The 13,599-nt window shown below is 47.5% G+C and overlaps 1 protein-coding gene across 1 annotated transcript in view; it reads left to right on the top strand.

Annotated features, from left to right (window-relative positions):
- Positions 1-13,599, top strand: part of LOC130391318 (dolichyl-diphosphooligosaccharide--protein glycosyltransferase subunit STT3B-like) — a 49,341-nt gene that overhangs the window by 18,453 nt on the left and 17,289 nt on the right. Inside the window, exons 2-7 of the mRNA XM_056601374.1 lie at positions 6,108-6,216; positions 8,032-8,319; positions 10,086-10,151; positions 10,665-10,764; positions 12,692-12,790; positions 13,405-13,551. Of these exons, the coding sequence (XP_056457349.1) occupies positions 6,108-6,216; positions 8,032-8,319; positions 10,086-10,151; positions 10,665-10,764; positions 12,692-12,790; positions 13,405-13,551 (809 nt within the window). The remainder of the gene's footprint in view (positions 1-6,107; positions 6,217-8,031; positions 8,320-10,085; positions 10,152-10,664; positions 10,765-12,691; positions 12,791-13,404; positions 13,552-13,599) is intronic.

The raw sequence follows: 13,599 nt of genomic DNA, 5'->3' as shown, positions 1-13,599 counted from the left end.
AACCGCCCTCCTCTCCGTCCCAGGGCGAAGATCTGCCAAACTAAAATACAAGTCTGGTGGGGCTACTTACCCCTAATTGTACTGTTAACTGTTATGATAGGCAGGGTTCTTTCATTGTTGCTCTAGTCTCCCCTGGTTTAATCGTTGTTGAAACTAAAACGTGTTTGTTCGCCCAACGTTTGCGGGCTGGCCCGGCCAAGTAGGCGGAGTTCCCCCCGCATTCAACAAGTTTTGCAACAACAACACTTCGACATCCACACTGAAAGTGAAATGAGATGGGTGCGTGGTTGTGTAATTAAAGAATCACGTCACTCGATAGCAGCTTGTGTAGTTGGAAGGTTGTTTTTAAGGAACAAAGAAATTTGATATCCAACAGATATTCACACTACTACACACGGAATAATAATAAGATCTGACGCGGGGAACTACAGACGCAATAACGGTTATGAGTCACGTGTGTCTGGTGTTTACAATCTGAGGAGACGGGACTTCGTCTCTCATCTCTCTAGAGAGCAATCGTTTGGTCAAGATTTCTCCAAAATAGGCGAGTAAAGAAGTACCCTGCACTAAAAAGCAGCCTTACCAAAAACGCAATTAACCAGATTGGTCTCGTGTATAAAAATGTCTGCACTGGATGTACGATTATATTCACAGTTTTCCCACCAGCTCCATAACAGTAAAAAGCTTGTTAAAACTGCTCCGGTGTGGGTGTAACCTAGACTGCATAAAGTACATAATAAAACCGTTGTTTGCTGTTGGTGAATTGGTGGGAACAATTCCAGAAATATTTTGCACACGCAAAAGAAAACCGCCTACAAAACGAGTTGAGTCTACTTGTGGAGTTTCAGAGCGTGTATCAAATCGGTTAATTCGTATTTATTTCATCTATATTAATATCAAGTATTCAATGTAGAACCAAAATGTATAAATGGTTAAGATGTAACACCACATTTGAACCACAAAGGATTACAGCTGGGGTGGACGAATAGTCAGGGTGTGTGCTCTCAGTCAACCAGTCAGTTGAGTTCTTGGTTCTTAGTCCGGCATTGCCCTAGCCCTTTCTATCGACTCGTCAGGCCCTGTAAAACGATGCTTCATCATGACAAAGGAAATGTAGCCACTGCGGAGTGCAGCCATGATTGTGGTTTGGGGGAGAAACATGTATTACTTCCCTCTTGACCACCCCGGCTTCCTCATTTAATTTCCCTTTCGTTTACTATTCAGCGCCCTGAAGTAAGGCTGCCACACGACTGCACTGATCAGGCAGACACTGAAGCCGATGCCAGTGTCATACCAGACCCATACAGACCTTGAATGTGCTCCCATCTTCCCCACAGGCAGTAATCCGCCTGGAAAACGTCAGGAAAATATGTCGTCTAACAATTTCCATTTATTATACTCTTACCTTGATATTCCGTGTTTCCACAGACACTCAACACGGCAAGCCCATGAATGTTGAAAACAATCCTTTTTATTATGCATTTCACACCCGAAGCTGCTCGACAGCTGTATTGTGTGCGCTGGCAGGCTTAATATTTAACCAACGTTATTGTAAGATCTTACGGATTCCGTCTCTAGTAAGCCCGCTACAAGCTGACACACAGATGGCTAGAGTCAGTCTTTGGTTCGTTTTGCATACAAACTGCAAACGGTTCATTCCTTACATTTGGTCCTGAGTTCGTTTTCACACACATTTCTGACATGTAGCGCATTAGAGATGTGATTCGGGATGGACCAAGTAATTATTTTTGTGCTTATACGATTTATATTGTGATTACATAAAGATAGCGATCCTCTTAATATTTCTATACGATATTCTATACCTTTTTAGTTTTTTGCAATTTTATATTGTTTTGCTGTCTGTCGGTGTCCACTATAGTTTTTTTTTAATTGAAGTGCCAAAAACTCAAGGTGTATAGCGTCCCTTGTAGGACAGTTCACGTATTGCTTCCACTTACAATAACACCAATGAGGTCCTCCTCACGATACAAATGTTGCAGGAACAAGTAAACAGATGCTTGCATGAATTGTTATATGTACTGTAATTCTGTTCTACACTGCTTACGGAAGTGCGAGTCGACCTGGAATCGGCTGTCCGTGTTGAATTTCTTTCCTCCTCCCAGCCCGGTCTAAGAAGCTTATATCAGTAGTGGGGAGGCGGAGATTGGAGGGCGAGTGACAGACGTACGGAGGAAGGGAGGTCTTGACAAGGGAGGGCGGGTGGTGGCAGACCTATTGATATATGCCTGTGATTGAAAACACAATTCCTGTGTGGGTGAAAAGTAATTCTGGATGGAAGTTGAGATGAATACAGGGTTTATACTAACCGCTGTAGTATGACTGTGGTATTGTGGGAACATACGGCTGCCGTAGCATTCATTGGTGCGCAGTGCGCACCAGTGCGTTTTCTCTTTGTCTCTCTCAAGCTTCACACACTGCCGTCCAAATGTTGTTTTCTGTTTTTCTGTTTGTTTGTGTGTGTGTGTGTGTGTGTCCAAATGGGTGTGTGCGTATGACACCTTGTCAAGCCAAAGTGTGTGTGTGAACCTTGTTTGTGTGTGTTTTCCACCTTTCTGCATCCCCTGTCATCAATTCAGTGTGAGTGGACCTGCTGTGTGTTTCTGCCTCTCAGCTGGGTGCCAGGGCTGCCCTCTCACTGTGTGTGTGTGTGTGTGTGTGTGTGTGTGTGTGTGTGTGTGTGTGTGTGTGTGTGTGTGTGTGTGTGTGTGTGTGTGTGTGTGTGTGTGTGTGTGTGTGTGTGTGTGTGTGTGTGTTGAGATTTATATACATTTCTTCTTATCTTCCTCTTATACCTTTTGTATTTTGGGGGAGAATAAATCATTGTGCGCCACAAAGTAAAAAAAAAAGTGGCGTTTTCAAAATGTGTTTTGATATAACTTGACTGTTGGAAGTTCTCTTTTTCAACACTGTTGTCTCACTGATGGATAACCTGTGTGGAAGAAATAGGTTGTTTTTACAGGCAGACTGACAACACAACAGGAGGCAGGACTCCTTGTCAACAGGTGTACTCTGTGGAGGAAATGGTGGGACCGGGAAGATATAAAAACAATTTCCAATTCTTAATCGAAGTTGTAGAACGAGCCTTGAATATTTAATGAGTCAATAGACAACAACAGGGAAATATAAGTGCTAAGAAAAGAATAACATTGATTAATGGTTTCAATTGGAAGTTGACCACCACCACTATCAATTTGTTGAATTGAAACCGTTAACTGTGTTGAATGGAACAAAACCATGACTATTGCGCTATTACGGTGGACCGGGCCGCTAGAGTTGTATTGCACACTTTGTCAGCAAACGCCCCCCCAAAAAACACCTTCTCAGGACAAGAGCTCAGCCAAACAGGTAAAAGTGGGGTGCATAAGCTAGATTTCCTATCATCATCAGCGCATTAATGTTTCAGCAGCTTTTGAACGGCTCCCTACTCAGATTCAGCCCAACCAGTACGGTACTCTCAACCTGTGCATAAAACAGCAGGTGTTCTTGTGTTGTACTTCAGCTACCCGAGCCCTGAGAGCTCCTTCTGGTGAGTGGGTCACTCCAATATTTCCTACCTCAAATGGCTAAAGCAGAAGTTGTGCGAGACAAAGAGGAAAAGCCTATACTTTTATTTTGAAAAGACAACGGTTATTGCTTTAATACTTTGTGATGAAGACTAGAGGTCTGGATACAGGATTACTAGACAACAGGGTAAGCACTGGACGGTTGTACTTAAGCTAGCCTAATTGTATACGAGGCTAGGCGGAGGCTTATTCATCACGATTGCTACAAACCAAGGGTAAATGGCATATATATATATATATATATATATATATATATATATACACACACACACACACACTATCCAGTGGCTACTCATAGCGATTTACAATATTGCCTAGCATTCACCCATTCATTCAACCATTCATACTCACATTCACCCACCGATGGCGGTGTCAACCACGCAAGGTGACAGTCAGTTCGTCGGCAGCAGTTAGATCGAGGCTTCTTGCTCAGGGACGCCTCGGCTCTCAGCTAGTAGGAGACGGGGATCGAAATAGCAACCTTCTGGTTACCAGCTAACCTGCCCTACCTCCTGAGCCATTTGCCGCCCATAGGGTGAAAAGTGAAGGCTATGCTTACAAAATTCGAAATCAAATGACATTCATCTGACCCAGTTGTGCCAAAGCTAATGCACAAAAGCCATTATGGTGAGTTGGCAACACGAGTGCAATAATGGTGTGTCCAGACAATATAATTACATAGCCTAACAGCTGTTATGAGCAAGAGAACACTACGTTCAGTGACATGTCTGCCCCGGACAAAGGGCCAAAGCAGCGATTAATAAAGGGCTTCTTAATCACTGTGGCAGCAATTCTATCGACCTACTGATGAAAATATATACTTTATTTTCCATCAGTGCAGCCATGTGATTTTGACACATTTTGCTGTCCACAAGACAAAATTGATTCAGACACGAAATAGATTGGGTTGGGAACGCTCATCATTTTAAGCTATTGAAAAATAATTTGATCAGGCCCCAAGGCATCAGAATTCAACAAATGATGGAAAAGTTACAAATAACTTTGAACAAAGCGGCGGAAACTGAAAATATCACGAGGGGTATGTCATCACAGCTAGATCTCGATACTCAGAATCCCCTGAGATTCATACCCATGTGCAACCTCCACTCGTCTGCCCCTTGAATAGTCTGCTTAGCCAATAAGATCCAAACTGCCGTCCAGCCATCACCCCTCCCCAGTCTCATCCACGATTCTCATCAGCGACGTTTCTGCGCAATTGTGTCCTCCACCCCCCTACACACCCCGTGTGCTTCCAACGCCTCGCCGCTGTAAATATCATAATGGCTTCGGTTAAAGACTCACTTCCCTCGTCACCGAGTAATCACCCCTCCCCAAATTTAATTGGTTGGTCTCAAACGTGACCCAAGTAATTTCCCTAACCGCACTTCCGACGGCCACCTCGCCCACCCGATAACGCCGTTACCCTTCAACCTGTTGTCGAACCCTTCCCTCTTTGCTGGCTGGCCAGCGTGGCACCAGCCAGGGAGGCTAGCCCGAGCCAGGAGCTTCCTGCTGGCAGCTGCCCGCTCACCGATACCGTGGCTCTGGTATTGGCGCTCTCTGAGCACACCTGCTGTTGGTAGCGAGGTCACAGAGATTCTGCACCAGCTCCAGGCGCTTTACAGGGCCTTGGAGAAGCCAATCGGCTTCCCTAACTGTCTCTTCCTCCCTGTCAGTGTTTGTCTTTCTCCCACTGTGTGTTGGTGGGAATCAGTAATTTCAATAAATTGTCATCTGGTTATTTCCTCTGTTCCTCTAACCTCAAACTATGGTGTGTACTGGCACATACTCCTCTTGGCTCTTTTGTGAATTTCGATTTGCCTTTGTTGTCGATTCTTTAAACTACTTTGCCGTCTTCATATACTTTGGTGCACTGCAGAAGTTCAAGTGAATGTACATTTTATCTCAATAGCCACTTGAGATGAATGTGCTGTAATCCAAAGAGGCTTATTTATATTGTATCCATGGTGTCTCTTGTCCTAATTAAGCTTGTGAATATGAATGCAGTTATCCAGTTTCTCTTTTTTTTCTTTTTCGTCAATGTATTTCTACGACATTAATATCATTTTTATAATATTCAGTTGGCCGTTAGAGGAATACCGCTGGGCCAATCTATATTTCATTTTTGAGGGAAACATACCTAGTCATTAAGGGAAAACTCCTAAGACGCCTGTTAGGAGGTATAGCACTGTTGGTCATCAGCCAACACGGACTAGCTCCCTGGGATAACGATGTTATTATAAACACATTAAAATGCCCTCACGGTTTAGAAGCAATTACTTCTCATGCGAAAAAGTGTGTGTGTGTGTGTGTGTGTGTGTGTGTGTGTGTGTGTGTGTGTGTGTGTGTGTGTGTGTGTGTGTGTGTGTGTGTGTGTGTGTGTGTGTGTGTGTGTGTGTGTGTGTGTGTGTGTGTGTGTGTGTGTGTGTGTGTGTGTCTCTCTCTCTCTCTCTCTCTCTCTCTCTGCCGGCCTGTGTGTGTGCTCCACTATAATGCTCACCCTCTCTACTTGTGTTTTCGCAGGTTCAACTACAGGTCAACCCACCACCTCACCACCAATGGTTTCTACGAGTTCCTGAACTGGTTTGACGAAAGAGCCTGGTACCCCCTGGGCAGAATAGTAGGGGGCACGGTGAGTTGCGGGTGCAGTGTGTGTGTGTAGTGTCTGTACCGTGTGTGTGTGTGCAGAGCCAAAATTCACTTTTAGCTTTTTGTCTTTTTACCTGCCAGTGGAAGAATCTAGTGTTTGCTTTCATACGTCATCCTGACATTGTGCCAGTGCCAAATCTATCTATCTTGTGGGAGATGTTCATTTCGGTGTGTGTGTGTGTGTGTGTGTGTGTGTGTGTGTGTGTGTGTGTGTGTGTGTGTGTGTGTGTGTGTGTGTGTGTGTGTGTGTGTGTGTGTGTGTGTGTGTGTGTGTGTGTGTGTGTGTGTGTGTGTGTCTTTTAAAGCTAAACCTTTCTCCTTGTTCTGAAGTCATTATAAAGCAGACAAAAAACGTCAGCCTCACGCTACCTCTTTATTAAACACTCTCACCCACTCACCCATCTAATATATTAACCGTAAATCAGTTCATGCTGTATTTCTTGGTAAGGAAATGTTACTTTCTCCGTGTGTTTTGCTTATGACAGAGCTCACTCATGTCCTTGTTATGATTAGGGTTTACCATGTTGCATACATTAAGTGAGCTAAGTATAACTACATTTTAGCATGTGGCTACCTTATGAGACGCAACTCGAGTATTAGCGTTAAGTATAATTACATTCTAGTCTAAGGCACTCAGTAGACACGGCAGAAACCTCAATCACAGGTTTGCGGCGTTCCTTCATTTTCCCTTATAAATGAACTTGGTGTAGGAACAGGATAGTGTTCAATCCTGCCCTCCTGGCACAAGGCTCCTGGCTGCACCCGATATCGCATTAAATCGCTTGAGCTGCAAATCGACTTGTCTGTGCGGCTCCTCCTCGGAGTGTTCAGCCTCATCCGGGCGGCAGAGCAGAACATTCCGCTATCAGCAGGCGGGCACGAAGCCTTGGCTAAACGCCTCTGCAGCAGCGGGACCGCGCTGGGGCCCCTTAGTGGCACTCACAGGGGCCCCTCCCGACACAGAGTAGCTCTGTGTTTATGGAGCCTCAACGGGGAGACCCAACGGGCAGGGTCACTTTAACAGGACGTTACCCCCACCGCTCATCCCTTCTGGCGCTGGTCTCCCCTCCCCGGGCTGCTTTTATATCCTGCCGTTAGACCCCCGGCCGCGACCTTGGGTGAAGGGGGTGTGTAGGCGGACCGGGCCAGCTCACTCCCCCCCCCCAAGAGTTGAACGTGGGAAAACGTTTACAAACTTTGTTTGTTAACCCAGCGCCCCAATCCAAAGCCTTTCATTGACGTTATTTCATTAGAGTGGTTACAAAGCTAGCCACACTTTTGTTATCATCATTTTTTTTAATACATTTTATTCATTTTTTTGTGTGCCGATTTTTGGTCATTATCTATTCCGGCACATCGTGCAGGAATTTGGCGTCATGTCTGGTTATAGACTGGAGGTCCCCTGTCAACGAGGTGTTTCAAGGGGACATCAGCCTGAAGAGTCCCCTGGAGAGGGCTGCTCTGATTAAAGCTCTGCAAACACATTTGTCCTGTCTGTGTCTTGCATAACAGGCTTTGAAAGCTATGCACTGTGAAACATGTGGGATGGTGTACCGGGAACGCTGAAGCACAAACACACGTGAACTGACTGACCAGTCACTCTCTCAGTCAGTCAGTCACAATCGCCCTAAATCCTCACGAATGGGTTTGCAGATAATACAAAAAATACCAAAATGCAATGCTGAAATAACAATAGTGTTCAGTCATGAACGGCTTAGCCAAATGTCAAGAGGCAACGACATACAGTGGCTCACTCCCCTCTCCCTATCTCCCCCCCCTATCCCTCCCTCCCTCCCAGGTGTACCCGGGCCTCATGGTGACGGCGGGCCTCATCCACTACGTCCTCAACCTGCTCAACATCACGGTGCACATCCGGGACGTGTGCGTGTTCCTGGCGCCCGTGTTCAGCGGCCTCACCGCCATCTCCACCTACCTGCTGACCAAGGAGCTGTGGAGCCAGGGCGCCGGCCTGCTGGCCGCCTGCTTCATCGCCATCGTGCCCGGCTATATCTCCCGCTCGGTGGCCGGCTCCTTCGACAACGAGGGCATCGCCATCTTCGCCCTGCAGTTCACCTACTACCTCTGGGTAGGTCCACCGCGCGCGCTCGCACGTTTGTACCATGTGTGTACATGTGTGCGTGTCTGTAGCGTTTGTGTAGCGTGTGTGTGTTTGCAGTGTCTGTAGCGTGTGTGGGCACTGTCTATGCACACACAAACATTTCGGGGTGTATGTGTTCGTGGTCCACGCACACACACAAACACGTGTGTGTGTGTGTGTGTGTGTGTGTGTGTGTGTGTGTGTGTGTGTGTGTGTGTGTGTGTGTGTGTGTGTGTGTGTGTGTGTGTGTGTGTGTGTGTGTGTGTGTGTGTGTGTGTGTGTGTGTGTGTGTGTGTGTGTGGGAGGCTTAACCGTACCGTGACTCAACTGAACCGCTATCACCCTGACATGCTTGCTGGCGGGGGGCTCTGCAGCCCCTTGATTGCGAGGGCCCCTCTGAGTGTCTCGGAGTGTCTCCCGGTCGAAAGAGTTACGGGTTGAAGACGATAACGTCCCCCCCCCCCCGTCCGGACCCAGCCGGGGGGGGATGCGGGTCTCCAGAGTGTCTCCGTATGACATCGGCACCCCGTCTCACTCACCCGGGCCACTCACTGCCGATGTTCTCCCGGCAATTACCCGGATCGGGAAGAATGTGGCAATTTCCTATTTGACGTTGAATTCGTATATATTTTTCCCTCTTCGTTGTACCGTGGCGTTCTCTGTCAGGGGCTAATGTAATGCTCGGTGAACTCCCATTTCCTCAGGACATTCGGCGGCTGTACTTTTGTGATTTAATGGGGAAAAGGTGTGCGTTTGACACGTTGCGACGTCCTTCCGCAGGTTGTTAAACCGCCCGGTGCTTGAGTGGATGCAGTGTAGCCTAACAAGATTTAGAGACGCACACCTCTCACCCGTACGCTCCCACGCACAAAGATATTAAGCTATGGGCTTCTGCCCACCCACAAAGTGCTCAAAGAAAATGCCAATTTGTAGTGGCTGCCGTTAAATATTATTTAATGGAAGGGCAGGGAGTATTTCTTGGAAAATAATCGACACACACTCGCACCATCACACAATGTGTGTGCATTCAGCCAGACAAGTCTGTGTCTCCAACAAAGGCTTCTGTGACGGTTCCTTAGCAACAAGCGCTGACGAAAAAACGTGAATGATGAGCCCACTTGCAGAGATGTACAGGTTCATACCAATCCAACTGAATTGTCGGTGTCTGCTCTTCTTTGACACCGTCAACTACTGACACTCAAGCGCACAGTGGGGTCTTTATTGTAATGAATGCCAAGGTTATTTAACGGCATTTGTTCGAACGCACGTCGTTTATCGCGCATATCTTTTATTATGTGAGGAGATCTGAAACTGAGCTCGAGTGAATGGTAAACTTCAAATCCATTTTATTTGTATAGCCCTTGTTCACAGGTACATTCTTAACAGGCCATACATTTATGAGCCACCCCCCCCTGACCCTAGCCCTCTAGAGAGTAAGAAAAAACTCCCTTAATCAACAAGGAAGAAATCTGGAGAAGGATCGCAGAGTGGGGGATCCCCACTGATCAGGAGTGCAATGGTTTGGGGTCTCCTGCTCCTCTCCAAGCCCACCCCAACCCCACACCATGCCCTCCTCTAAGGCGGGGTGGTCCACGCAGTGTGCATGCACGGTTAACAGGCACACCGAGGGAAAGTCTCGGCCGGACGCCGTTTGTGTCGGACCCCTCGCCCTCTGGCCCTAGTGTCTGTCAAACCGCCGGTTTGTTTGTTGCTGTCTGCCACCTCTCACCGCAGCCTCGCCCTCTGACCCGCAGGTCAAGTCGGTGAAGACGGGCTCGGTGTTCTGGGCCATCGGATGCTGCCTCTCCTACTTCTACATGGTAAGGACGCGCACACGCACCGAGACACACAGGCACACTCAAGACAGGCAGTCAGGCACACACGCACCCGCGCGTCTGTCTCGTCAGGAGCACTAGACAGACAGACGGACACACAGGCAGACACACTAGTCACAACTTTATACACAGCGCCGCAAGAAAGCCAACAAAAAAAACCCCGCCAATGCAACATGGAGGCTTTTTAAAAGGCTTTTACACCCAGACCCCCGTCCAATAGAGCCATTATGACAGCGGCGTCGGCTCATACTGCAATCGGACAAGGATAGGCACCCTTTAACGACGCCTTCCCTTGAATTACGCTTCTCTCTTCCTTTTGATTTAATTCACGACCCGTGCCTCTTAATACCACCTACACCGTGGCTCTGGCTCCACCACTGTAACCGAATCAAGCAGACGCCTACACTGCCTCCACCGCACGAGTCTCGCACGGCAAACCGTGACGGTAGTTGAAAGGCTCGGGACGATAACTTTGCGTGTGCCTGTTTTGTTTTGCAGGTGTCGGCGTGGGGAGGATACGTGTTCATCATCAACCTCATCCCTCTCCACGTCTTTGTTCTGCTGCTTATGCAACGCTATAGCAAGAGAGTTTACATCGGTAAGGTTCCTCACAGACACGACGCACACAACATGAGGTGTGGTTGTGCGATTTCGGAGGAGTAACTGCACAATTATTTTTGATTCAATACTTTTGTAAGCGTGTAGGATACGCCTGATGATTGCGGTTTACTCGAGTACACGTTGGTACCCCTAGAGTGTGTGTGTGTGTGAGAGAGAGATCAGAGAGAGATTGCGTGTGGGATGAATGGATATTATCATCCCTGCTTGCAAAGTCCGTGCCGAAATACCACAGAGACTCGGTCAGGGCGAAAAAAACGGTCTTTGTTAATTGTGATGAGCGAAAGGGTTGAAATTAATAAAGTGCTTATCGCCTCTCCTCTTCTCCCACTCTCCTCCATCAGGCTGTTAAGGTGATTATATATCGAACTAACAATGAGGGGAACACTTCATTGTTTGACGCATTACAATTACAAAAAACACAGAATTTCTTGACTCGACAAAGAAACGAAATTTGTCGCAAACATTGGGATAATGTGGCCGGATTAAATAGCCTGTGTGTGTCCAGTCCATTACTCAAAGTGCTCTTGACGCGCACCAGTGGTGCCCATTAAGAGGACATCCCTAAGAGCTCTGTTAAAGGGTTCTGCCGCTGCACAAACACCACCCCATTATGCCCACCAATGGGCTTTTAATGTCCCAACGCGTAGCTTTATATCAGTGGTTCCTTCCTCGTTAATGGAGACCATTAAACCCAACCCAAGGTACCTGGGTATTGCCTCTCGGATTTTGTTTGCTAACGGGACCTCTGTATATTAGTTTGAACTTAAATTCTGTGTCTTAGGCGCAACGTTTTTATACTGCGTTTTGGGCGCTCGGGTGAGGAATAAACTAGGCTAATCCATTTTCTCAGCTACTCCCCTGGTGATATGAACACTGCTAGTCGAAAAACGTGTTCCCCTCTGCCACTGAGATGCTGGCAACTGTTTCCCCCCACCCCCCCCAGCGCCCGACGGCTCCTTTCAGGCTGGTTGGGTAGTCTCGGCGGAGAGGTGGTGTGCGTGTCTGAATGAGGGAATTAGAACGGGACTGTGGAAGCTTTAAGGAATGCAGTCATTCATATCGCTGTCTGACACTGCCATCCCTAACGCAGTGGCTGGGATTTCACCAGTGTTTCGCCACGCACGCCGCGCGACAGCTTCGGGATTTGAAGAACATGTATGCATGCCTGCATGTGCATTGTGCAAGCTCATACGTAAGAACACATGTGAGTGGGCGCCAGGCACCTACTTTAGCTGATAATTGAATCAGGTCTGAAGGGTCATTGTATACTGGCATTTGTCCCCAGGCTTTCCTTTTCCTTACGTTTTGAATTGCTTTGGCTTCCGTTTTTCAGCAGCAAATCCCTTCCTGACTCTCAAGCAGGACTGGCTCCTATAGTTTTTCCTCAGCATTGGCATTTGTTGTGGTGTGCTTCAGCCTGTCCTCGGAGGAGTTGTTCTGCGGTAATTAAAGTGGTCGCGTGTAGATGGAGAGAGAGCCCGCCCGCTGTTCCATCTGCTACGAGCCGAATAAATGGGTGTGCATTATTGTGTGCTTATTGTTTTAATGCTTCTGTTCTTGGTCTAAAGACAACAGGTAGTCGTGTGTGTGTGTGTGTGTGTGTGTGTGTGTGTGTGTGTGTGTGTGTGTGTGTGTGTGTGTGTGTGTGTGTGTGTGTGTGTGTGTGTGTGTGTGTGTGTGTGTGTGTGTGTGTGTGTGTGTTCAAACACAGCCGTTCTATCACATTTTGAAACACGCTCAAGGCAAGATTCCGAAGAAGCGTGAAAACATCGCAGTCGGACTCATCCATGTGTCTAATATGCCTGACGTCCTGCAACATACAGGGCTGGGGGATCTTCTATTTGTGATGTTGAAGGGTGTGTGTGTGTGTGTGCGTGCATTCATCTCTCCTTCTCTCCTCCTAGCCTACAGCACTTTCTACATCGTTGGCCTGGTACTCTCCATGCAGATCCCCTTTGTGGGCTTCCAGCCAATCAGGACCAGTGAACACATGGCGGCGGCAGGTCAGTAACCAATCAGGGGGTTCTCTACTAGAGGTCACACCATTTGTACAGATTCACATTCCAACGATATCAATAGTTTAATAAACCGTTCTGCTTTTTGTGAAATGTTCAGCTAAATGCATCGTCACTTCTGCTTTCTTCACCATCTCATAGCAACTGAGATGTTAAGCTGTCACACTGTAACACTAGATACGTGTTCACTACTGATGATACGTGTTCACTACTGATGAGTCATACTGGTAGATAGGACCGTAAGACGTCCAACAATCTAAAACCACAGAGCTCTCCCAGTTCCCCTCTGCCTACCATTGCTTCCTTCTTGCGTGATGTCATACCATGTGTTATCCCTTCGTGTTGTGCATGCGATGGGTAGTCTACAGTATGCATTGTTACTCCGGTGCCTTAGGGGGGCGCTCTACTGCACCTGTTAGGTGTAACTTCTGACATTCTTCTGGTGCTAGTAAATCAGAGTTAAAGTGGATCTGAACGTCTCGACCTGCGTTCTTGTATCACTACTAACAAGTTATCCTTCTGTTATATAACGAACACAATACTTGGTGATTAGCCCGGCGCAGCAATAGCATGTTTGACCAGCCTGCTCCGTGTCCCTCCAGGGGTCTTCGTGCTGCTGCAGGCCTACGCCTTCCTGCAGTACCTGAAGGACCGGCTGACCAAGCAGGAGTTCCAGACCCTCTTCTTCCTAGGCGTGTCCATGGCCGCCGGCGTGGTGTTCATGACCGTCATCTACCTGACCTACACAGGTACGCCGCGCACAAACAGACCTACACTCGGAGTGGCAGCGGCTCAGG

This window comes from Gadus chalcogrammus, chromosome 11, assembly GCF_026213295.1.
Source record: "Gadus chalcogrammus isolate NIFS_2021 chromosome 11, NIFS_Gcha_1.0, whole genome shotgun sequence".
NCBI lineage: Eukaryota > Metazoa > Chordata > Actinopteri > Gadiformes > Gadidae > Gadus > Gadus chalcogrammus.
The sequence above is the reverse complement of the archived record's forward strand: the minus strand, read 5'-3'. Positions and strand labels throughout refer to the sequence as shown.